Consider the following 27124-nt stretch of genomic DNA (forward strand, 5'->3'; position numbering starts at 1 on the left):
GTTAGTTAAAAACTTCCACCTTATGCTTTCTCAGATCCAAAAGATGCATTAAATTTTAAATTCCCATGCTATACACTGCCATCCCCTTTTCCAAATGTTATTTGGACAAGCCTGGAGAGAACCTAAGCTGCACTCACTCTCTGTAACTGTAAGAAGTTTATATATTGCCATACAAAACTTCAACTTCTTAGTCTCAATGGCTAATATTAGTGTCACAGCTGTTGGGGGACCAATTCAAACCCACCTTTAAATGAGATGATTGGAAATTAGGTGTGAGGATTAAAAGAAGCTTTTAAATTTAATGAAACCTGATACATGAAAGCAGGTGGTTAAGAGACAAACTTTTCCAGCTGACAAAACAGACTGAGAAGAAATGCAGTTAGTCAGCAGTCGGTACCAGAAGCAGAACAGGAATGAAAGGAATTCAGATAGCAATTATTTCATTTGAAATCACAGAATAAAATAAAAACATTATTTAATACCAGGCAGGAAAATAAGAAGAGTACTCAGGAGAGAGGATTGAGTTACTGTGCCATGTAGCTACAAACCTATCGAGCACAAACACACTCAGTAATAGTTGAGTTTCTATAACTAGTTTTCCAGTGATTCTTGTGTTTATTTCTGCCATGCCACACAGGTTCTATCATACACGCTGTTTATTAAAGTCTCTTATAAAAAGATCATAGTAAGTGGTATGGGACAGACAAGAAAAAGCAGAGGAAGCACTGAGTGCTTTCGTGGTGGAGTACCTCAAAGCAAGCTACTGTTCAGTTGCAAAGTGTTTTGTAGCAAAGATACCCATCTCTAAAATCTGAATCCAGCAGTCACAATAGAAACAAAACTATCTGTTCAGTTGTGAGGTTTTTATACACTGCGGTTGTTCAAAGAAAGGATAACTCAAAATCAGGTTTAGGCACAAGAGTTAATTTCAGCAATATATAAAATCCAAACCAGATGGTCCAGGTGTAAAAATCTCAAAAAAAAAAAAAGCAGCACATCCATTTATTGCTGTGGAGATTAAAAATCTGCCATAAATACTGAAAGCTTGTGTTACTGCATCATTGAACGAAGGGAAAAAAGGTATTCCAAACAGTTTGTATTCCAAATTTATTTTTAAATAAGAGACAATGATTTTAAATAAGCATGGTACATTCTACACATCTGTAGATCAACACAACTTTACATTAGCCGTTTTTAACTTTTAGTTCTGTTGCAGCATCTTATACAACATTTCACAATGTTGGTTTACCATTTCATAATCAAACAAACAATACCAAAATGAATCTATTTGCTTAAGTGAAGCTTTATTTTTCATGACCAAAGATGGCTCTACTAATACAAAAGCACCTGTTAAACAATTATCCCCACCTTGTTTTTTTTTTTCAATGAAGTCCATTCAGCCTTTTTGGTTCTGTTCCATTGCCTGCATAGAAATCAGCATAGAGCTAAGTTGCAAGCGAAGCTTCACTTCAGCAGGGCAATGAATGGCATCAAACTTCATGAAACAAATGAAGATACAAATGTCAGCAAAATTCAACTATGTAAAAAATTATTAAAAAACAATGTTTTCGTGGGTCACAACTAGACTAGCTTTCAGTGTGCAACTTTCCTCAGGAAACTGCTTCTTCCTGATTCACATGAAAAGAATGAAGCATGCATCAAAAGCCTTTGTTCATACAGAAATGCCCATTGAAAGAGTTCCATAAGGCAAGAGAGATATTAAGGTGGATGAAGCATTTTGGCCCAGAGTATGAGACATACATACACATTACACTTGTGTAGCATATGACAGGTTAAGGGATTGGTTCAGTAAGGTAAAAATGTCAATTTTTATAAATACATGTCATTATTGCTAATATGCTACACATTATCATCCAACTTCTAAAGCTGCCTCAGTGGCACTAGCCTTGTAATTAGCAGCTCACATTCACCGTGCCAATATGCTATTCCATATGAAGTAAAGCAGCATAAATACATTTATGAAAACAAAAGGCTTATGCAACATCCTTCTCTAGCTTTGCTGTGGGTTTGGTTTTTTTTTTTAATTAAAAAGTGTTCAAAGAAAACAAGTCCAGTTCACCACAAGTTAGGAAGTCTCACGTGACTGAAAACTAAGTAACAGGGAGCAGAAAGGGGAAAAAACACAGCATGCATTAAAATCTAGTCCTTTTAGTCATACCACTTGAATACAAAAGTCCAATTTAAAGGCTAGACTAACAGTAGGAGGCAAAAAGCCAAGAATAGACTTAGTTTGATATTTAAATTAAGATTACAATTTTAGTCAGTAACAGCAAACTCACCTGGCTGTTTAATATATTCACAATATCTACTGCAATTGAATACTTAATTATTACTAGTATAGGTATGTATGTTCACTTTAAAAAGATATTAAATAACCTGCATCATGAAATTACATTCTTAAGACATTGTGTAAGAAAATAGCTCATGTGTGAAATGTTTCTGAAATGTATTTCTGCTCCCTTCTACCCCTACTGTGTCCCAAACACACATATCCCCACCCCTCCACTCCCCCCACACATTCACTCACAGGGAAAAATAAACACCCCTTAAAAAAGGATGGAAATATTGAAGGGGACCAGCTTGGCTAGTTACAGCACAGTGCTTAACAAGGTTCAAGACAGAACCAGATCAGAGTTGGCCAAAAGTTACCCACAATACATGCCTGACCAGTAATACCTTCCAACTTGTTCTATCAAACTCAGTCCACTTTTGGTTCATTGCAATGACTAAAGTATTTTCTATATACATATAAATACAAGAGTCCAGCTTTCCTTTAGTTTTTGCAAAATATTTTTATCTTTCCATTTGTTTTGTTCTGCAGCAACTACAAGAGGTAGGCATAAAGCATTTAAAAGCTTCTTTCCCAAGGTCTTTTTACTAGCTTAATTTAGTGGGATAAAACTGAAACCAGCTGTACTTCTGATTGAATAGGTACAGCCTTGTACAATCCAGCTGGAAAATTGCTATGTGAACCCTGGATTTGCTAGGCTAGCACACCATGGAGTAAGAAGCTGTTTATATCCAGGAGGATACTGTATTTTTATTTTTATTTAAGAGTTTACTGCAGAGCATTCCTATAGAAAGTAGATGTCAGGACAAACTCTCCCCATTTCTATTTGTAGATAGGATCAAGGTACCATTTGGCCAAGACTACAGATGTATTTTCACAGATGCAAGTGCCATGCAAAAATAAATTAAAGAACAGATACCAAAACATACAAGTAATAAAACTACTGAAGGTAGATTTTCTTAAAAGTATTTATATAAACAATTTATAATACTTTTTTCTTTCCCCACTTCTCTTTTTGACATTCACAGTTGAATCTGTGGCTATACATCAAGAATTTCTTCTGCAGTGCCTCCACAGCGTAATCTGTACCGTCCTGTCCTCCAGCTGATAGTAGGGTCCCACAAAGCAGATAGAAAGATATAAATTGTCATGGATTCTCTGATGAACCAGGCTACTGCATAATCAAGTTTTGAAAAACACAGAGCGCCACCCTGGAAATACAAAAAAAAACCCCAAGTATTTATTCATGCTGGTTGTTCAAAAGGAATTTTAAAGTAATTGAAAACATTTCTGTTACAGATAAATATATTCTCAACCCCGTTGTGCAGATTTACATGTCAATCAAGTAATAAGGTGCCAAGAATATTTTCCTGTTCAAGATATAAGTACCAATATTAAACATGAGAACCTTGGCAGAATGACCCAGGGGCACTGCAGAGGCACTTGTATGTAGAGCAAAATCCAAGGAAAAGTATAACAATTTCACTTTTTTCTTTTTGAAACTTTGTAAAACTGTGCTGAAGCAGACACTGTTGTTTTTTTCACAACTGACCCCAGAAGAACAGCATCTAGATAGAACACTCCTGGACCTTCCCAAAGGAATGAAATTCTAATAAAAAAGCCTTTGGCCTATTGCAAAGGAAAAGTTGGACTAAAAACCCAAACTTGTAACCTGTCTCTATTTTCTGCTCCTTTGAGAATTCCCAGTTAAGTGCAGAACTGGAAATCAAAAAGGCTTCCAAATAGTGAGCACAAACTCTTTTAAATGCCATGCATAGAGAAAGAAGAGTAATCAGAAAGGTGACTGTTAAACCAACCCTCTGGAAACCTTCAGAATAATCACAAAGCCCAATTTCCAGTGTTAAGAGTACCAAAATAATATGTTTCAGCATGATGAGAAGTATTTGATAAGTTTGAATATACAATTATGGGTCAGATTTGGATGGAATATGGGCACAGCTGAAAGTAGTCTGAGCAATCTGCATCATTAGAAGAACAAACGCTCTTCTGATTTGTCACATCTTTCTACATTGAAGTCTTCTGGAGCCTCACTTCTACTGATGGGAAGATTTTATTTTTAGAAGTAGGCTACAGTCGTCCTAGAAGTTCATTATTACCAAAATGGAGTGAAAAATATACTTACACCACAACAAATAGAGACAGTGACAACTATGATAAAAGAAAAAGCCACACAATCCCACAAAGCTGTTTTTCTTGTACTATAAAAAAACCTTTAAAATTTCTGGATATGCCTAGGTAGAGCAGACTGCAAACATTAAGATTAAGGGGACAGATACACAGACTTTCAGAACCTAGGCAGAGGCAGGTTTGTATAGAAAACATAAATATAACACACACACTCATTTTTCTGCTACTATAACTAAATCTGGAAGACTGTGAAGTAACAGAATTTGACCTGTTATTTCCCTGATGATAGAATTATTTTGTTGTTATCATTAGGCTTAGCTTTTTGCTAAAGTAGATAGCACTGGTAACTTCAAGGACCTCCAAAGAAAATGAAGCTGAACGTACCTGAACACCTCTGAGCTGAATATAGTCAAATATAAACCAAGCCAAGCAATGACACATGAAAAATACCATTATATCCCATCTGAACACATGATGAGCTGCCCATCCAATAACTAGACTGGCAACAAAGCACTCCGAGATTGGCTCACAAATTATTGTGGCAGGCAACATATTAATTCGCAGTTTGGCCCACCTAGAAAAGATGAACAAAGAGTAATGCATAGTCAGAAATGATGTCATCATCCCTCACCTCATCAAATAATCAGCCACCACAGTCTTTTCTGAAAAAGTGAGTTTAATCTCATTTAATTTACACCTCCAAATAAAATACTACAAAAGTCCTCCCTCTCAAAAATACTTTCAAAAGGTCTGGGTTTGCTGTTGTTGGGGGTTTTTTAGGGGGTGAGTGGGGGTATGTTAATACTTCTATTATAATTCTGTGTTAAGTCAGTGCCTCCCTCCCAGCACTAACAGTGCTGCATCAGAGCTTCGGTGTTCCCTGCATCAGATCAAATCAGCTTGTAAAACATACTCCCTCTCCTTATCAGGTATTGTACATCAAAAGCAGGTGACAGGGTGGGTGGGAGAGGAAGTAAAGGTTAAAATTTTACCTGATCATCCTGGACTGGAATTGAGAAATAGAATATGAACCGGAGTTTTGCATTGCAACTTGTGTGGCCATTGCAAGCTTCCAGCCCCTGAAAAATGATTTTATTTTTACACAGAAGCTCAAAGAAGAAATGCAAGAAACAGTTAAAGAGCACAAACATGCAAGAACTTTATTAGGCATGAAAAGTTTCTTTGGAAATGCATCATATTATTACAATAGGTATAAGCAAAAAAATTAAGTGTATTTATCCAGTCTCTTCATTGGAAGAGAGCAAATACCACTTGGGTAATACTTAAACCAAGCTCTCAAAAACTTTCTTCTAAAGGAATTGACAATTGTATGGCTCTGTTATTTTTAGAAGTCTATACTGATAGGACAAAATAAATTTTATAAGCATGTTTGCTGTATGCATGTGAACCTGACTTGAAAACCTGTAACTACGGTTTGTACCCTGCGTTTTATAAAAGATTTCAGAGTCATCTTACCGGTCAGCTATAGCTTTGGCCATAAAGTAATCTTCAGCAATATATTGTGCAAAAGCTATCAGTCCTCCAGCTTGGTCCAAGACATCCTTCCTCATCAAGCATGACATTCCTGTTACACACTTAAAGCCAGTTAAGTTGGCTGAAATATATGACCTCGGATGCGAAGTTCCAAAGTAAACCTGACAACACAAAAACAGGTTTTTAAAATCTCTATGCATTTATGCAAGTGATACTCACTAACAACTTTTTCCTCCAGAAATGTTTGGAGGAAGCAGAGTGCTTAACATGGTCAATTATGAGAGTGTATCTTTACCACCAGTCTAAGAAACCTAGCCTACCATCAAATCTGAGAAATCTAGTAGGGCCATCAGCTGGGTTTTCATAAATCTATATGTGGATTTTAAATCCACATAGTAACTACCTTATTTTATTTGGTATTTAATTTTTGACTTATTGAGGTCATTCTCAGGAAACACATACATTAAAAAAATCCTTTAAGTAATGTACTGATCTCTAGGATTAATGTATTATTTGGTGATAGCTGACAGACATGCCATATCCTTCCTCTTGTACAGATTAACTGCATTATTGTATATGTGTTCTTAGCCTTCACACTGGTCTTACCAATAACAGTTAACTCATTCAAGAAAATGCATGCTTATCCTGCAGTATACTGGATCTGGAAGCAAAAAGCTCTTTGAGCAATATAGAAGCAGGAGTTGTAATTCTTGCTACTTTAGCATGGAGCAGTACTAAGAGCTTTGTACTGTAGCTCCTTGCTCTTCTCTTGTAAGAGGAAATACAGACTGTGTGTCACAAAAATCACATGAGCTGCCCACTCTGTATGCCATGGGTACTGAATTTTCCTGCACTTTCATCTCTCACATTGCTGCCTTTTACACACATTAGCCCTGGAGCCAAAATGCCTTTTACATGCTAGCTTAGAATAAAAGATAGTTGATTAAATTACATGCCTTGAGACACAAGGATCAAACAAGAAAACTCAACCTCTTCATTCTACAAAGAGAACTTACTGAGAGAGAGGAGATAATAGGACAGAATGAATGATATGAAGATGGTGGACAGCAATCAAATGTTCAGTTTCTCTTCCAAAATAAATACTAGGAGACATGAAATAGCACTACAGAAAAACAAGGATCAGAGTCAACAAAAGGTGGGTAGTTCCTGTAACAAATACCAGATCTATGGAACATCTATAACTGTTTTTACCAGGAAGTTCAAAATCTGTATGGACTCAAAGAAAGCATTTAAAAATTAATGTAAGAGACTTCTTACTAAAATACTAATACAGTGATGGTGACTAAATGCACAAGTCTATTTCCTGCATAGGAAGTCTCTCAGCTGAAAATTGCAGGAAGTTGAGACAGTATTACAGGAAAACAGGATATAAGCCTTGCTTGTGTTCTACTTTACTCACAAGCTCTGCTTATAACCCCTTGAAAAAAGATACTGTGTGAGACAGACTTTCCTCTGACCATGTCATGGCCATTTTTGTGTTCCTCTTCAGACATCAAAATAGAATTAAAACCCCTTTTCTGACAAAGCCCTAGAGAGAGTTCTTCAGTCTTAATAAATTTTTAAATAAAAACAATCACTTCCATCTTGTAAGCTTTTAAATACTGAATCGGTGTTCAGAGAACTACAGTAGAATTTTGGAACATCTAAAAAGTTACCTTAGATAATTAGAAGGGTTACTGCTGATGAAAATAAACATTTCTTCATTCACAAGATGCACTGTACAAATTTCAGTCAGAAAAGTCTTGCAATGAAAAAAAATACCACTGTAAAGCAAAGAAACAACAAAACCAACAACATTGCACTGACCTGTTCAAGGGTAGCAGCAAAACCTTGTCTGTCTGCAACATAGGGAAGCCCATGGACCAAGCCCACTTTTTCAGTCATTTGATTGGCCATATCTGTCAGTGTGTCTGGTGTTACTAAGTGAAGAATAAAAAACCCAGACAGTTAATTGAGTTCATTCTGTCATTAGATGATTACTGTACACAGCCACAAATTTGCATCCTATTACCATTAATAAGGGCACATATACTTTGAACCACAGTATCTTGGAGAAACAAAGTTTCAGAAAAATAATAGCAATTAGCATAATTATTATGATATATAAATATATCATACATATAAATATTATTAATAAATACAATGGAAACAGTTTCAACAATACTTTTAGATGGTGCTTTCACCTTTTTATACAATGAAAATATTTTTTCCAGACTTTTAACTTCCATTACTACTTGTGATTCTCAGTCAAAATAATCTCCAACAACTGCTTGCCTACTGACATCTGAACAGTATGAGTCAGCACACTGCAACACACACCTACCTCTGATTCCACTATCACAAATCCATATGAGATCATACTTGGCAACTTCATAGCCAGGCATTAAGTTGTTGATCTTGGGGTTGATACCAACTTTCTTACCACCTAAAATTACAACATTAAGCACACATAATACACGGGATTTTTTAGAAATCAGCCTCAATATCCAAAATATTTAGATATACTAACTGCTGAACAGTGAATTTTTACACATCTATTCTTGAAGACCACTTTTATGAAGAGGATTTAAAATTTAAGCATTCCTTCACCTCTGTATTTTAGATCTCACTACGATTATCCAGAAAATTTACAAAGAACAAATATTCCAATGCTTCCTCAGTTTCACAGGGCAACAAAGTTAATGTAATTACAACAGCAATAGAACTACAAACTTTACTACATTTTGTAATGCAGATGTTCCCCACCTCTTATTTCTTATGCATGGTGATTGTAACCATTATACTCCACAGTAACTTTAGCAGAAAAAATTAAACAGGAGCAGAATAAGTGACACACACTCTTCTGCTTCCAACTGACCAACACAGCTCAGTTTGTAACTTTTTTCTCTGACATGAAACATTCCACTGCAGAGTTCTAGTACCCCTTCCCTCCTCTAACTAAAATGTGAAGTGGAGAAAGAGTGCTAAAGTCTAAGCTGAAGAAAAAGAATTGGTGCAGGACCTTGGGTTCAAATATAGCGACTGAACCAGGTCACTTCCAGCATATTTAGTCCAGTGTGAAGATATGATTTAAACTGTTGTTTCAGTTTCAGAAGGAAAGAGTTGTGGGGGTTGTTCTCCTAGAGTTTTTCTGGGCTGGTGTCATAGATTATGGCTACAAACTTCTTTACCCCCCAAAAAGGATTAAGCTATGGAACCAACACTGGCTGAACAAGACAAATAGTTATTTTAGATTACTGAATGTGCTGTTGAACACCTAGAAACATTTTACAAGTAGAAGTCCACCTCTGAGTTGCACTGCTTACCTATGAACAGTCTAGCATCAACATTTGGGTATTTGCCAAGGAGTTTTTTGCAGACGTCAATGGCAGGATCATCATGATCTTGTACACACAGGAGTACTTCATACTAGTAAAAACAAAAAAGGAAACACATATATGCATGTACCTGACTAAACACAGTTAGAAAATTAAAAATAAAGCCAAAGGGGTTCTTTACAGCTAAATACAACTAGTTTTTAACACACAACCAAGTACTTGCGAAAAAGGAACCAAGCCTCTTCCCAATAAACTCTTCTGCTATCAGAAGGGGTTCTGTTAGGCATCAAGCAAGACATTCTGCTATAAAAGGTAAAATTTTTATTTCCACTTCCATTTTTGTTCACATATGAATTTTAAATCCAATCTTATATTGAATGAATTTACAGCACACAAATTATAAAAAGGAATGATGTGGATATACACTTGATTACCTACCTCTGCACTACACCTTCCTTCCCCTTACTTTGTAGATGCAAATGCAGAACAGCATTCAAAGACAACCCACAGAGGAGTATACACACACCTGACTGTATAATAAAGCTGAGCTTTTTCCTCCTTAATAGAATGATGGTTAAAAAAATCCACAAGAGGTAAGGCAAAGCTGTAGCTGTTTTAGCAATCAAGCTAGATGCTTGTTACATATGAGCTACAGGCAGTGTGTAAGGAAATAGCACATTAATCACTCATTTTGAGACAGCTTTTCAAGCTTTGATAGAGGAATGTTTTCTTGCGTTAACAGCAAATTCCTTGAATACTCTCTACTTCATAAAAACACCTTCTCTCGCTGTTAAAATTACTGAACTATTACAAGACTGTATCAGAGCACTATTCAAAGAAAGAAAACCCAGAAAATGCAAGTTTCTGCTCAAGATACCTAAAAGCCATTTTTACAGTACAAGATTTAAAAATTCAATTTCATTAAAAACAATTTTCTTGGACCTCACTGCAGTTGTGCTCAACTAGTAACCAAAACAGTTCTTTGTCTCCCTTATGCTATTCTACCACCTCACTGAACTTCATTTTCAGCAAACCACTTAAACTGTGTGTGGGCTCAATTATGACAATCTCTGATGCTCTTGTTTTGTAGGTATTTCATACAACAGAAGGTATTAAGTATATTATTTCAAGAAAAAATGGTATTGTTGAACACAAAAATCCCAATGACTCACTGCATTCAGAATATCATGAGAAATGAAAACCATTACCCACTGAGTGGGAACGGGTAACACTTGGTCTAACACTACTCACTATTAGGCAAACACATCTCTACTTCTCAGAAAACAAACTCAAAGCCAATTTTCCTGAAGAGCAAGCAATATTTTATTCCTATCATTTTTCTAGCATGGAAAATTGAATCTATAGGGTGAAGGACCTATCTCATTAAGCAGGGGTTCAATCTGCAACAACAGAACAATCCTGACAGCATGAATGCTATAAAAATCATGAACTGAAGAAAAATTGAACTGGCTATGCAACAAAGAACTAATAGGCAAAAGAACTATTTTTGCTAGCAATTAAATAACTAATCTTCAGTCCACAGTTACAATGACACTTTTATATTCATGTTCTCCGAGAAGTTGAAGATATAATAAACAACTGCTACATTCCAGTAGTTGAAAAGAGAAATTTTCACAGTAAAGGGCCTTTGTATGCAGTAACAAAGTAAAAAACCACAAAATGCATGACTAAAAATGAAGAAATACAATGGTAATCTACATAAACATTACCATCAGTTTCATTTGGACGTAACCTGAATGGAAAGATTTCTGCCAAAGTTATGATATGCACAGTACAAAAGAACTGTTTGCTGATAAAAGCCATGATGTGTAAGTCAGGCAGTTTAGAAGCTGCACAACTGCCTTGTCTGCAAGCCAGGATTATTTCACCCATATGTGTCAGATATAATCAGTATCACTGCAGGTTGAACTCAGCTTCATTAGAATAGGTTTAAGATTATTCTTTCCTGGTAATTTATCTGTGGACAAAGTGTTTTTGTAGATACTGCACCAAAATGTTTTCAAACAGTTTGGTGACATTGCTTGTACTGCATCATGCGTGCCCCAGTCAAGCGAAGCACTCGTACTTCCATTTCCACTCTTTGGGAAGAACGATTGTCACTACTGTTACCTGAAATTCAGATTTGTGTGGAGCAGCAAAAGTTTAAGATTGCCACCCATATGTGCTAATTATCAGAAGTAAAGGTCAAGATTACCTTTCAAAGCAAGGTCCAGCATAACTGGTTTTCTGAATTCTCAAACAAATTGTATTGATAGTCAAATGTTTCAGTTAAATAATGTTTTGAGGCTCACTATAGTCACAAAATAGCTTAAGATATTCTTGCAGCTTCTTTTCACTGCTTGCAATATTTTCATACACAGCATGCCTCAAGTAAGCATTAAACTAATCTTGGCCACATTTAATCTTTATTGCACTTTTGTTGAGTTGAAAGGATTCAAATGCTCATGCCTGAAGCTTTTCAAAGTTTCATTACAGAAGAGCTATCGAACTTTTACTAAGTCCCAAATGGTTTTTTGTTTGTTTTACCCTGACTACTCAGGAGTCAGTTTGAAGTTCTCCATCAGAACACACAGAAGAAACTTGCTGTACAGCTTACACGTACATTTGACCTTTTACAAATGCAGCAGCAGTATCAGAAGCAGTTTTGAAAAGAATTGTGAAAAGAGTGTTTAATAAAAGTAAATTGCAAGTTTAGAATTCAGGAGATATGCAGTAGGAAGCAGTCCTTTTTTCATCCACAGAAGCACACACCAAGTAGTGAATGATGCAGCAGGCATTTCCAGATTCCTCCACTAAGTTGTAAGCTCCTTATGAGCAAGGACAGCATCTGATACACCACTTTAAGTCAAACAGTGTTCAACAGCAAATGTCAGCTTTTATTAACTCTTTGTTTCCCAACTCTGCAGAAACATTTGTTTCCCAGCACTGCTGGCTTGGCGACTACCCTACCCACCAGCAACTGGTGAGGTACAGCATGTCATCACTGAGCAGTTCTTAGTTAGAAGAGACATCTGTAAGAACTACGAGAAAGTTTCAGGCCATCAGTTAAGTTTTCTGTTTTAGAGGACCTCTTATAATAAGTAAGTAACCTGGGAGGGTGTCTGGCCTCTCAGAAGATCATTTATAGATCAAAACAGTGCTATGAACACCACAATATGGGAATAATGATTAAACAAATCTTGGTGTAGATTATGTTTCATCCCTAGGCATTAGCTGAGTTCCATTACAAATAGCTTTTCAAAAAGGAGTAAGTTTTGTTTACAACATGTAAAATGTATATTTATGCATTTGTGGAAAGAACAATCAAAGACATAATTACATTGCATTGCTTTAGCCCAAGCTCCTGATACGACTTTTGGAGGCATGGGAGGAAAAAAAGACACTAAATAGTATACATACTTTTGGATAATCCAGTTCAAAGAAGGTTTCTAAGTTGTTAATCAGGTTAGGATCCACACCTTTTAACGGCTTTAGAAGTGAAACACCAGGAAGCTTGCTATATGGCTGTTTGTCTGTGGTTTTCTTATTGAGGTGGAGGCGTCTGTAAGAAGAAATAACATATACCACCACATAAAGAAAATACGCTAGAGAAATCCATTCAAAATACAGTAGGAACTAAGGAAGCTTGTGAGTTAAAACTGCTGCAAAAAAATTAGTTTTGGTTGTAGAAACAGCAGCCTTTTTTGTACCTGACAGCTGATGTGTCATACACACCACCCAAAAACATCTTAGCATTTTATGTAGGCTAAACTCAACCTTATTCAACTTAGCAGATATTTCAGATTAATGCATTTTGCACAGTAACTGTAATTTTTTTTAATCTGCACAGATGCACAGGAGACAATACTTTTCTACTTTCCTCATTAGCATTAAAACCTCAGTGTTATTATAATAAATACCCAATTTACTGTAAGGCCAAAAAAAAAAAAAAAAAGGAAAAGAAAAAGAAGTGCTTTTTCCTGCACTAAGTTAAGCAAAACTTAGAGCAAACAAAGCACAGAGGAAATGTTCATACTGATCAATGCATTAACAGACACCTCTAAGAAAAGGATAAGGATCAATTGACTGTATATAAAAATGATAGAAACTGGACATCAGAAGCGTGAACAGTGTACACAGTTTCAAATATGACTAGTATTTCAGCAATGAATACACCAAGTAAATTGACAGTCAGGTCACAACTCACTAGCATGAATGTTTAGCCCTACGTTCATGTGTGAATGCAAAATTACATTCTAAAAGCTTGATGGTCCAGAAAATAATTACATCTGTATCAAGTAAATATATATATATATATTTAAATAACCAAAGAAAAAGCATTTTCTGAAACTTAATATTCAGAACAACTGAACTATGAAGGAGTTGCACTAGCAGAAGAGATTCCAGAAATTCTCTAGAGGTACTTTTCCTGAAATGGGAGAGTGACATCACATGTGTTACCTCAGCAACTCCCCCTGACCCCCCAGCATGTAGCTTTCAGGCAGGTTTGCAGCTAGACCCTGGATGCCATCACAAAGAACAAACAATGTGCTCACTAAAAAGACAGGACAAAGCAGATTGTGTCCTTGTGCTGTTACTGAGTTCTAGCCTGGGCAATGCAGAGGTAAACTTAAATAGTCTTGCTGAGCAATTAACTGCCCAGGAACAGCCAGACCAAAGCAAGAAAAGCAATAGTTCAGATAGCTACCACAGAAAGAAAGATTTCTGTACCAATTTTCACAAACATAACAGCAAACAAGGGCTTTCAGTGCAACCAAGAAGGGAGTCTAAAGAACACAGCTTTGACCAGGAGGGGCAAAAGGTAGGTAATGCCAGGGAGAAAGAAGAAAAGGAAAAACAAGGTGGGAAACCAAAACAACCCACAAAAACAACAAGGAAAAAGAGCACTCCATTTAAACCAGGCTTGTGTATTGCACATAGCTTTGTACAGCAGCAAATGCCTTTATGAACAGAAGAGAAGGAGGTGGCAGAGGAAATGGAAAAATGATATAAGGATAGAAAGGATGAAGACAGTCTTGAGGCAGGACCATGATAAAGAATAATCACCGAGTGATAAAGCTCCAGAATCTTACAGGGCATCACAGTACAGCCCATGCTGACACACAGGATTTTCCTTACATAATTCAATCAGTTACGTAATCCTACACATGGTGTAAGAGAGAAACTTTGGACAGCACACAAATGAGGCATGCAACCTTATCAGGATCCATTCAGCAATGACACACCACATACTGAGACTTCTGATACTGAGTACAGCTCAGTATGGCAAGACTGTCTCTCACATGCTATCTTATAAACAAGACTCCACATTCTATTCAGTGTCAGCCTGCCATCCTGAGAGCACGGAGCTATTGTGACACTAAGGGAAAGCAGTTTCCACACCAGTAATTGCCATGTTCTATTAGTCTCTATGGAGCCAGAGGTAAATTAACAGTAGTCCAGATCATTTTACACCAAGAAGGGCTGTTTGTGAAGTGCCGTATTCTGAAGAACTAAAAAATTACAATTGAAAACCCTACCATCACCAGAGAAATAGACCAACCATTGTAAAAAGTGAATCACAATACTAAAATGAAGGCTATCTTTTAACATGGAAGCCAAAATAACAGACAGAATTTAAACAACGTTAATACTGTCGATGCAGTTATGTTCCAAATGAAGTTGCATGTCACAGAACATGTACCAAAATCTCCAAAGTAGAAGTAAAACGAAGCAGTAAGTTGGCATTTTTTGAGCATTAAACTGTGCTTATGGTAGTTCAGTTCTCTCTGGTGTTGTGACCACAGTGGTCTTCATTACCACAGAGAATGTATAATATGTACAGTTTAAAATGAGAAAGGAAACCAATCCTTCCACAAAGTCTGTATTGTGTACAGACTGGTACATATTATTCTGCACTGAAATTAGCCCAAAGCAGTCAAAAACACTAACTATACAGATGAACTTGCTTAATGCATATTTTTGTACCTTTACGTGGCACGGTAAGCTGCTGAGAAACACTACTCCAAGGTGGGTGGTTTTATGTCACAGGGCTCTGACGGGGGCAGGGGGGCTGCAGGGGTGGCTTCTGCAAGAAGCAGCCTAGAAGCTTCCCCCAGGCTCACCTGAGCAAACACCAGTCTCTCAATATATTTTTTTCTCCCCTGTCCAGCTGAAAAGGGGAGTGATAGAGCAGCTTTGGTGGCCATCTGGCCTCCTGCCAGGGTCAAACCACCATACAAGGGATGTATAACAACATCTAGTTCTGAAACCAATGCTGGCAGAGCACCATTTAAAGGCACTTTCAGATGCTGTCTGTGAAAGACCAGTAGCCAGGTTACCTGTGAACCCCTTCACACCTCTATATTAAATGGATTGGCCTGCAATCTCCAGGCAGTGAAACTGTGAAATTCCTTTAAAGCAGTCTGCTGCTGGTGTATGGAGGTGGGAAAATGAAAAGGCAGCAGGATGCATAGTGCTGTCAGGAGCTATAGTTCAACTATATCATGTAAGAGGCATCTGCAAAATTTTCTCAAGCCTAGATCGTTAACACAGTAACAACTGACCCACAGAAGTAACCACAATCTAGACTTCTTGCCTCACCAGAGGAAAAAAGTATTTCCAAAGACAAAATCCAGGCTTCTGAGTTGCCACTGCCCAGTACAGTAGATGATGAATTCTTGATAACCTGTATCAAATTAAGCAACAAAACTTTTTTTTTTTAAAGGCCAAGACTACATTACCTCCCCCATCTCTAGCAAAACCAAAATGCTTCTTACAGTTGACAGACTGCTGTGTCTCTCAGCTGAGATAGTAACATATGCCTTTTAAAAGCAGCTGAAAAAACATACACAATCTTGATTCACTCATTTCAACCTTCCCTCAGCAGCTACTTTACTTGAATAACAATCCTACTGGGGGAGGTAAGCAATTCTTCATCAGAAGTTTATAACACATACTTAAATATTGCAGGACAGCACTAACAAGATGCATGAAGCACTGAAGACCCCCTGAAGGCTATGGTTCCAGAAGCCATTGACATGAGCCAGCAGAACATTACTTCTGAAAGAAGATGTTCTTTCTGCTTTTGAATTTACACTCAGGAGGTTTGGAAGGGGCCTCTGGAGATCATCTAGTGCACCCCCATGCCAGAGCAGGATCACCTCGAGCAGGCTGCACAGGGCAGAATCCAGGCAAGTTTTGAATGTCTCAAGAGATGGACACTCCACAACCTCTCTGAGCAGCCTGTCCCAGTGCTCTGCCACCCTCACAGTAGGGAAGTTCCTCCTCAGGTTTAGGTGAAACTTCTACATTCATGTTTATGCCCATTGCCTCTTGTCCTGTCACTGGGCACCACTGAAAACAGACTGACCCCATCCTTCAAAAAGTATCACAGACAGGGTTAACATTCATGAATTCCTGGAAGGGGTGACAGCATGCTTACTTCAAAAAGACTAGAACTGGGTCATAAAATCGTACACCGCTAATATGATGTTATAAAGACAATCCCATATAAGGCAGCATTGTTACCAAATAAGCTTCAGTATCTCACAGCAGTAACTTTTAATGCAGTCATCTGACCATTTTACAACTAAGTAATCAAGAGCACTTTTTTACAGAGAGAGTGCGTACATAATTCTATATTCACAGATGTAATAAGACTTTATAATAGAATCATAGAATCACAGAATGGCATGAGTTGGAAGGGACCCCAAGGATCACAGAGCTCCAACCCCCCTGCCACAGGCAGGGACACCAACCTCCAGGCCTGGATCTACACAAGGCTGCCCAGGGCCCCATCCAACCTGGCCTTGAACACTTTCAGGGATGGGGCATCCACTACTTCTCTGGCCATATTGAAGTCAAAACAAAAATTGGCATGGAAGTTACAGTGCAAGCTTTTGCCTGCTTGTGACCATAGGAGGAAAGGGGTAGGGGTCTGTACAAGGAACCTTTGTCATAGCTCTGGGCTGCCCCACCAGGAAACAGGAAAAGACACTTGGGTGTGGAGGCAGAGAGAAGCACAAGATGATTTATTAAGCCTGAATAACACGCTATTGTCAAGTACTTTCTTCTCATACTGCCCTACAGGATTTAAGCATGCAGGCATACTGTTGTTCACCAAGAGGCCTTGTCCTGGTTTCAGCTAGAGGAGAGTTAATTCTCCCAAGGAGCCAGCACTGGTGAGCTGAGCTGGCCAAGGGTGTTTTCCATACCACATGATATCATGCTAACCATAAAAGGGTACTAGTCAGAGGGGTGTCTCCCCATGGCTCCACGACGTCTGAGTGTGGGCTGAGCATCTGATTGATTGGTTGGTTGGTCAGTCATCAAGTTGGTAAAGTGCTTTGTGTTATCTGTCCCTATGTTATGTGTTTTAAGTCAGAAATTCTGTTGTTTCCCTCTGCCTTTGCTGACCCAGTGAACTGTCCTTATCCCAACCCTGCACTTTGCCTCCATCTCCCCATTCTGTTCCCCATCCCACTGGGGAGAGTTGAGTGCACCACTACATGGTGCTCCGCTGCCAGCTGGGGTGGAACTACAACACCCCACTATGACCACAGACCTTCTAGCAAACAGACAGATTATGCTTAAAAGCAAGAACTAAACACCTTGATCTTGTTGTCAACGGTTCCCCACCCCCCCCCCCCCCCTCCTCCCCAGTGGAGCTTTGTAACATAGCTGAACCAGTTTAACTACAGGCTGCCACGCAGAGGCACTCCCTCTTTCATCCTCTCCCCTCTTTCTGGGATGGGCTGTGCTTTTCAGTGGTGCTGACATCTGTTTGATCCCACAGTGACCTAGTTGAGATACTTAAACTACCCCAAAACTATTTCCCCATATGTAATGTTAGCATTTTGTCAGTTTAACTTAGCAGATACAGTTTGAAAAGATGTGGCAAGATGATCATGCAGCTTCACTAGCAGAAAAGGTCCACCAATGTTCCTTACCCTCTGTGCTGTCATCAACACCAGCCAGACAAGGTATCATGCCAGTATCGGTGCCTGTACAAATCTGCTTCAACCTACTTAGCAGGAAATTAAATCTGGCTTTTTTTCCTCCCACTTCAGGTTGTCTTCTGCCAAATTAGAGTTAGGACACCTTAGGGAGTGCTGCAAGAAGCTCCAGAGCATGTTCAAGGGGGTGGCTGCGCATGTGCTGCAAAGAGCATGGGAGGAGGAATAGGGTCTCCTTCCTCCTCAAGCTTCAGTGGGCTTCCAGAAGAACTGAGCTGCCCACATGGATAAGCAGTATAAGCCCACTCACCATGGAGTCAGAGGAGGACCAGTGTCAGCACAGAGGAAACACCAGGGCACAGCACCTGCCTCTGAAATTGTACATGAGTATTTAGGTCAGGCCCCTGAAAAATTCTTCCACAACCAGCTCTACACTGCAGTTCTACACTGTAGCACTCACTCCCTTAGAGGTGCCTCGCTGCCCTCATTTGCCTTCCAGAAACAGTTAACAGGAATTCATTACTAGTAGCATTACCCCCAGCATTCACAAGTGACTCCTGAAGTGATATTTAGTGCCAGCCTTCTACCTTTCTTGGTTGAAGAGACAAAATTGCCCCATAGAAATGTGCTGGTACCAGTACAAGACACATTTGCTTGGCTGCTGGCCTATGTCAACCCATCCCACCAAGTCTACCAGTGCCATCAGGTCGGCAGTCTTCCCCCTCCTCCACTCCTGGCTACTGAGTTGGACATAAGCAAGTGAGACAGAGAGAGGGCAAGTCAATCCACCCATCTACCAACCTAACAGTTACACAAGTGTCACAGGCAACAACAGGGGAAAAGAAGGCAAATCTGAAAGAAGGAAACAAGGGCAGAGACTCAGGTGCCTACATTGTCATACAGACTTCTTGTGGCTGCCTGCCAGTAGAGAAACAGTCATAGGTTTGTGCGTGCCTGCAACAGAGACTGAAAACAAGAAATGTAATCTTATGCCTGCATACCAGAAGTTTGTGTGAAAAAGCATGCTGCAATCAGTTAGTGCTTCATCACATACTAGCTGAGGGCAGGAGGCAGACCAAACATTTCATTCATTTTCAATGTCTATTTTCTCCTGCGCTACACATACCCACAGAAAAGAAAGAAAAGGACCTTAGAAAATAATGCCCTGAAATCACAGTGGGAAGTGGAGAGAAAAGGATTTTTTTTTTTCAAAATCAACCTTAAAGCAAGCTCCAAAATAGAAAGTTTAAAAGCTTTTTCACTTCAAAAACCTGAATTAAAGGTCTTGAGGCAGAACTGACTCATAAAGAACCTTGATTGTGATGACTGCAATTTTTCAGAAGGGAATTATTTATTTATTTTATTTTTTCCCAAGTATCAAACATCAATTTGCTTTTCCAGGTTTTGGAAGTAGTAGTTCCACCAGTGGTAGTAATAAAGGCCAAGAAGTCATACAAAGCAGAACAGTACAAATCTTAGATGGTGCTATTTGACACTTTGCATTTGAAATCCTCATACAAAGATAGAATTCTTTAAGAAGTGTCTTTCAAATATCACAAAAGTAACATTCAGTACGTACAGTCCCATAATTCGATACAGTCTTATTTTAGGAGGGTGGGGGTTGTTAAACTTCTTTGAAACATGTTCTGGAGTTTTTAAGTAGAAAAAAACCTTCAGGAAGAAGAAAGAGTGAACACTACAGACCTCAATTTAAAACTAGCAAACACTCCCATTTTTTTAATCTAGAAATCCCTCTCCTACTCCCCTCCCTGCCTCCACACCTGCATGATTAAAGAAGCAAACAGGCTCCTATACAATAGATTGTAGTTAAACCTGGAGTAGCGGGAACCCTTTTACTGTCCAAATTCTAGATCATTTACAGTCCAGCTGCTGAAACAGAAACACAGCAAGCTGCCTACAACTGGATCACACCACGTGTTAAAATGAACACACAGTTTTTCCTTGTAGTCTATCTCCAGACTGCCATCAAAATAGCAATTCACTCTCCATTTCTGGTTTCCCACACTCTCGGCCTTCTGGTGATTATAATCAGTCAGTGCCACAAGATAAATTGGATCAGCCTGCTCTGCTGATCAACAGAACTGTTCCACAGAAAAAGCTAGCTTGCTGATCCGAGTCACCACGTACCCACATGCTCACTAAAGGCAGATTAGAATGGCAGAAATGTTTAGAAAGGTGTAGGGGTGGGAGGGGATTTGGATTTATCCCTTTGAGCATCAGATCAACAGCCACTGAGGCACAGAAATGGAAATGGTTTTGATACAGGCTCCTTGAAACAAACATTATGCAACTTCAGAGCACTGCATCCAGCATGATTTGTGATTTAGTGATGAAAGCATCTTCAGTGGATGGCAGATAAACCAGCCACAGCAGAGAGCTTTTAGTACAGGATCAACGCCTCAGTGTTAGGTATGGGATCTTGTAAAACAAAAAGCTTTAGAACATTTGTACTGTGAGACTACTCAGTTTGAGTTTTACTTTAATCCTATGAAGTTGCAAAATAAGTCAACCCTATTCATTTATTAAGAACTGAGTTTAAATGACAACCTCATATGCTAAGGGGGATTATATTATATATCGGTGCTTCCATTACATAAGGTGCTTCCTATAGACCCCAGGGTGGTCCTTACTGTTCCCCCCCACCAAAGATCACCCATCAACATTTTCCAGTTGCTTCTCCTTGAAAGCTCCCAAAAAAGATAACTGCCAGTAACAGAATTGTGCTAACAATTGAAGAGAAACTGTATTAAAAAGTCATAAAGCAGATACCATGCTGATATTTGTTCTTCATTTTCAGTGGATGACAGGCTGTTATTTAACTCAGCAGCAAATACTTCCAGGTTACCACTAAGCTGAAACCTTACTCAAACACCAATTCACAGAAGTTTTGAGCACACAGTCCCAGGCCCTATTACCTCCTCCTGGGGTACAGAGAAAAGGCTGCCAACCTTCTCTGGACCACACAGTTGTCAGCACGACAGTATCACTGCCCTCATGCTGCAAACGACTTGAGGAGCTTGTGTAAGTATCCCATAAAGAACATCAGAAACAGCTTTCAAATGAAAATGCTCAAGTAACACTTCTACATTCAACACCATATTTGACAGCAGTTCAGAAGGGCTGTTCTTGGTTTGTTGGAAACAAACCAGAAAAACTTGGTAAATTTCACCTTCTCTCCAAAACACTCCACCACACTTGGTTCAGACTCTCCAACTCCACATTTACCTCCCCCAGCACTACATAGTCTGCATAAAATAATCTGTTTGGAAATGCTGTTACAAAACACGTATCATCTTTCAAAAACATTTAAAAGGAAGTGTGGAATATCTTAATTCTGAAAAGTCTCATTAGTATTTCTACAGGTTAACAGGTACAACCCCTGACTCTACATTACAACCACCCACTGAACCACCTCACACTGTGCTGCTGCCAGTATAGCAGGCAGCAGTAAAAAGCAGCAAAACACCCACAGGCTCCTCCAACCTGAAAATCCTGTCTACTCCCCCCCTCCCCATCACAGACATCTGTGAGGATGAAGGCAGGAAGAATTTCTCACTTTCTAGTTGCTACTCCCTGTTATTACTAACCTTTAAGAGTTCAAAATACATGTTCTCATGAAGGAGTTTCCACCTCTTTTTATCCCATAATCTGATTTTATCAAGGCTTGCAAGAAAAATGCATGTTGATTTAAGCTAAAAAAAGTACTTCAGTATAAAGTGCTGACGTTATTGCAGTAACATCTTAGCACCTTGACTGAAATCTGATTTTCAGCAACTTGATTATTCTGTGTCTAGTAAGAGGTGCATATAGCTAGAGAAGTATTTTTTTCTGCTTCATAATGGAATGTAACACACAACCCAACATCAAACCTGGAAATCAGTAATATACATTAGCATATTGAATGAAAACCTCAATACAGTATAAACAGGACACTTGCAAACAGCCTAAAAATGAATGTTTACCTTCAGGTACATGAAGAGGCCTACAATACAGCTAGAGAGGAACTGTTTATCAGAGTATAGTTATAAGACAAGGGGGAATGGCTTTAAACTAAAACAGAGGAGATTTGGAAGTTCTTCCCTGCGAGGGTGGCAGTGTTCAGGGCCAGGTTGGATGGGGCTTTGGACAACCTGGGCTAGTGGAGGGTGTTCCTGCCCATGGCAGGGGGCTGGAACTAGATGAACTTTGAGGGGTTTTCCAACCCAAACCATTCTAAGATTTCCAGGTTCCTCCTCATGGACTATACTGCTGACAAAGCTGAGAAGAAACCTACCAAGTGAACTAAAAAAAAAAAAACCCAAAACAAAACCCAAAGAAATCCAGAACATTCTTTGGTTTACAATGAGGCATTTCTGAAGAGGGGGATAGTAATTTAAATGATCTAAACCAGACCAGACCAACTACCAGGACAAATTGGCAAAGAGGCATTATTAGTCATTCTGGTATTCTAACAGGGGAAAGAAAAAAAAAAAGAAAAAAAAAAAAGGAAAAGGTGCTTCTAGTGGACTAATCAAGTGTTCAAGAACTACTTTAGGAAATACAAGAATGCTGGGGCAAAAAGTTTCAAGTAACATTGCCAAGAGAGTCTTAATCTTTCACGTCAGATGCTAAAATCTGTACTGTCTTTGTCTTTGCCTGTGAATGTTTTAGATTTACATGTCCAAAGGACAGCATAGGACTTTATTTATGTATGTTACAACTTCAATAACGTGACTCAGATATGAATGCACCCAGACCAATTATGAGAAGTTGTAGTCTAGCCTACATTCTCACCTACTATTATTAAAAGCAACATATTCAAGAAAAGACAAGATATTCACCTTGCAATTAGCAAAATGAAAAGCTATCTTTGATCTACAGTAAAGCATTTCTCATAATAAAGCAGCTAATCATTTCTTTTAAGCCAGCCTTCAGTAAAACACAAAACCAATATTAAGTGTGTCAAAACCACAGAGCCTCATTTCAAGTAAAATAATAGGTAAAAATCCCAGTGAACTCTGACACCACTGTTGGGTATTATGCAATTAGGAGAGGTGATGGACACAAGCACTAAAGGGTGCTCTAAACCAGTAAAACTAGTTACATACTTAGCATGCCACAGAGCAGTTCTGAGAGAAATTTCACAAATTAGTTTTTAAAGTCACTTATTATCACCTACCACTGTACTCACCACCTTAATCAAAAGTTATGCCTTTGTGAAAACACAGTTCATGTAAGCTTCTTTAAAGTTCTTTGAAATCTTTGTATCCTGACAAAAGCTGACAAAGTTTACATTCTTTCCCATCCTCCTGTTCAGCTTCTACTCCAGCCAACATATACCTCTGGATGTTAGGGGTTTTTTGCCCTTGAAGAGCTCCACATGCTCCACTCATCCAACCCATTTCATTTCCATCTTACATACTCTGAATCTTATGGTCTTCTATCTTCCCCTTCCATACAAACTAAACAGATGTGGTTTGTCTTTAAAGCCTACTTGCAACATCAATTCCACCACCTTACCTCCCCTCAACATAAGCATATCATCCAGTCTGTCACAAATGCTTCTCCTTTAAATCTGCCCTAGACAGTCTTTAATCTAGACTTTGATTCCTTGCAGTCTGCTAAATCATTCATGTTTGGAGCTGTTCCTACCATCCTGTCACCCCAAACCTTAACAGTTTGTGTCTTATCCTCCTGACTCACTCTATTACAGAGTTGGCCATTCCTAACTGCCTCCAACATTATGGGTTTTCTCCCACGTTGTTATCACTCTCAGATTTCTGGTTCTGCACTGTTTTGCCTTCCCTTATTATTTATCTTGTAATACAGAAAATCGTTCAATCTTAGTGTGAATAACTCACAAATTAACTCCTGCTTTCTCCAAATATGTCCTCCCCTAACAATTACTGAAATTTAGGTCTTATGACCACTGAGCACCAGGTACATTTCAACATGTTTAAAATAAGCAACATAAGCTACTTAGACCCCACACACAACCTTCTTCTGAGCCTACTGCTTTGTAATAGTCCAACCATCAGCCTGGCTGTTATCTTTCACAAGCTTCACAGAACAATAGAGGTTGGAAGGCACATCTGTAGATCAGTTACTCCAACCCTCTGGCTCAAAGTGGGCTTAACTACAACAGGTTGCTCAGGAGCATCCAGTCAGCCTTTCCTGTTTCCACAGATGGAGCTTCCACAACCCCTCTACAAATCCCATTCCAGTATTCAACCATGAGAGTCATTTTTTGTTTGAGAGTGTAATTTTAATTTGAGCTTGTTGCCTCTTACCCCATCACTGGGCACTACTGAGAAGAGTCATGCCCCATATTCTTCACACCCCTTCACTCCCCCAAAAACTCAATACTTACACACACTGATGGGATCCTCCACCCAAGCCCTTTCCAGGCTCAGTCAGCCCCTCCTAGTATGTCAGGTGCTGCAGTACCACTGTCCTCTCTGTACTGCTAAGTCAGACTTGCTCCAGCACCCATATGTCTCATACCAGGGAGCCCAAAACTGTACAGTGCACTCCAGAGATACGCTTACCGGCGCCGTGTAGAGAGGAACAATCACCTTCTACAATCTGCCAGCAATGCAGCCCGGGATGCTGTTGGCTTTCTTTGCCACCACAAACACACTACCTTTCATATTCAAACTGGCATCCACCAGCACTCTCAGGTCCTTCTCTGCAAAGCTGCTTTCTAGACAATCAGTTGCCAGCCTGTGCTGATACGGAGCTAGTCCTGCCTGGTGCAGGACTTGGCATTTTCCTTGGTTCAGCTTCACAAGGTTCCTGTCAGACTATTCCTCCAGCTTGTCCAGGTCCCTCTGAATGGCAGCACATGCACCTGGTACATCAGACACCCCTCCCAGCTCTTTATCATCAGTAAGCTTGCTGATAAAACTCCATTCTTCAAACCATTAATGAAGATGTCAAACACTACTAGCCTCAGCACCAACACCTAAAAATACTGTGTATCTCACATCCCTCCAGTAGTTTGCATCTACTGCCACAAGCTGTCATTATACTATCTATGCACTTGGCATAAACTGCTGAGGTTTTGTGCAGCTTTGAGCAGGGGATTAGAACTGAACCTTCAGCAGACACTTCCAGCCTGAAGCACTCCAATTTCCTGCACAGGGCTGAAAAACTGACTCTTGCCTCTGCCTATAAGTCGTTAAGAGAGAAGTCTCAGCCACTTCCGTTTTCCCATACCCTGTCATTATCCAACATTCCTCCCAGTAACTGTACTTGACTTATCTTTGCATTGCTATCCTTCAGATTTGTCTCTGCTACAAGGATGTCATTCACTTCCTGAGGAAAAACAGATATAGGTGTAATACTTGCAGCAAGTATCTTAAGGTTTCTGTATAAACCAGGGTCCATTCTCAATGCACTGCTTAGGGGAGACAGGGTTACTGAAAGAACAGTAAAATGAAAGTGTTACCCAAGATCAAATAGAAGCCTTAGATAAGTTTCCAGCTTTTAATGTTTCTCCAAAGTCCTAGTTTGTGGTCAAACACTGAAGTCCTTTTTTTGCTTGCTTTCAACCCTCTAACAATTTTGCAGAGAGACAGTACTAATACAGATCATGAGCTTGCTCCAATCCCTGTTCCACACATGCAAGACCACAGCCAACAATCTATTGTTAAAGTTACCAACACTTTACATCAAGCTTGCTGTCAGCAACATAACTGGAAGAACTATTTACCCTGAGGTAGAGAACCTGCATGGAACATTCCAGCTCGTGTGGTTCAAGCTCAGTAAAGATTCAGCGAAGGAGCGAAGGCAAAACCAATAACAGATACAGCATTTTGTGTGCTCACTGCGTGTCTTTCAGCCACTTCCTGGAGAAGCTCCAATACAATCACACAAATCCATTTTCTGTTTGAGTTTGATTATCAACAAAAGAAGGGTACCTCTAATCTGAAAAAAGTAGAATTTGCATTACTTCCATCAAAGCCCATATATATAGTTCATTTATACCTGGTAACACTTGATAGTAATTGGCAAATTCTCTAAAGGTCATTTTTAAAGTTAGATCCACCCTACATACCCTCTTGGCTTTCATCTGTGACAACACTGCTTTCTGAAGCACTTCCACAAACCAAAGAGAATGTAATCCTATGATGGCAACATGCATAACTACTACTGCTCTTAACTACTTTAGCTATCTATTGCCAGACACAGACAGCAGACAATGCAAGACAGACCAAGGAAGAGACAGTCACACCAGCATGCAGAAAGGCAAAGGAGACAACAGAAGATGAGCAGACAAAAGAGCAGGGTAAGCCTGGACACAAAACATGACTGTACAGCAGAGCAGGGACAAAGAAAAACGGCATGACAAGACAATCAAATAGGACCAGTAAAATTGTTATTTTCTTAATTAAAATAATAATAATAATAAAGGTTCAGTTACAATACAGGTAGGGATTAATAACCAAAATTACTTCACATAGCCAATGTTTGACTTCAGTTTGGTTTGGGGTTTTTTTGTTATGTGGGGCTCTTTGTTTAGGTTTAGAAGCCCTGTTCAGAAACCTCTTCAGTGTTACAAAGTACTTCATGTAACAAGCTTTATGCATATGTGGAAACTGAATTTCCTACCTGCATGCATATGCACTACACTAAGGCTATTAATTACTTTTAGTTAAATTCTGATGTTTTATTGCATTTCTGTGTTTCTGAAAGTCTTGGGTTTCACTCAATAGACAAGGCAGAATGGGCCCAGTTACATCCAAACACCACGTGAATGCAGAATTCATTATTCCTTCATTTACTACTGTAACCTACAAATCATTCTTAAGACCTAAAATCAGCAGTATGTTTATCCATTAAGTGACATGCACTACCCTTCCCACTTACACCTG

General features: G+C 39.0%; 1 protein-coding gene across 1 annotated transcript in view; it reads right to left on the bottom strand.

Annotated features, from left to right (window-relative positions):
* Positions 1-3351: 3351 nt before the first annotated feature.
* The window catches only part of UGCG (UDP-glucose ceramide glucosyltransferase), a gene marked incomplete at both ends in the record, with an annotated part of 28907 nt that continues 5134 nt past the window's right edge, over positions 3352-27124 (bottom strand). Inside the window, 8 exons of the mRNA XM_084278868.1 lie at positions 3352-3522; positions 4844-5033; positions 5452-5538; positions 5936-6114; positions 7781-7893; positions 8298-8399; positions 9280-9382; positions 12712-12853. Of these exons, the coding sequence (XP_084134994.1) occupies positions 3352-3522; positions 4844-5033; positions 5452-5538; positions 5936-6114; positions 7781-7893; positions 8298-8399; positions 9280-9382; positions 12712-12853 (1087 nt within the window). The remainder of the gene's footprint in view (positions 3523-4843; positions 5034-5451; positions 5539-5935; positions 6115-7780; positions 7894-8297; positions 8400-9279; positions 9383-12711; positions 12854-27124) is intronic.

Source organism: Gallinula chloropus (assembly GCF_964237585.1).
Source record: "Gallinula chloropus genome assembly, chromosome: Z".
NCBI lineage: Eukaryota > Metazoa > Chordata > Aves > Gruiformes > Rallidae > Gallinula > Gallinula chloropus.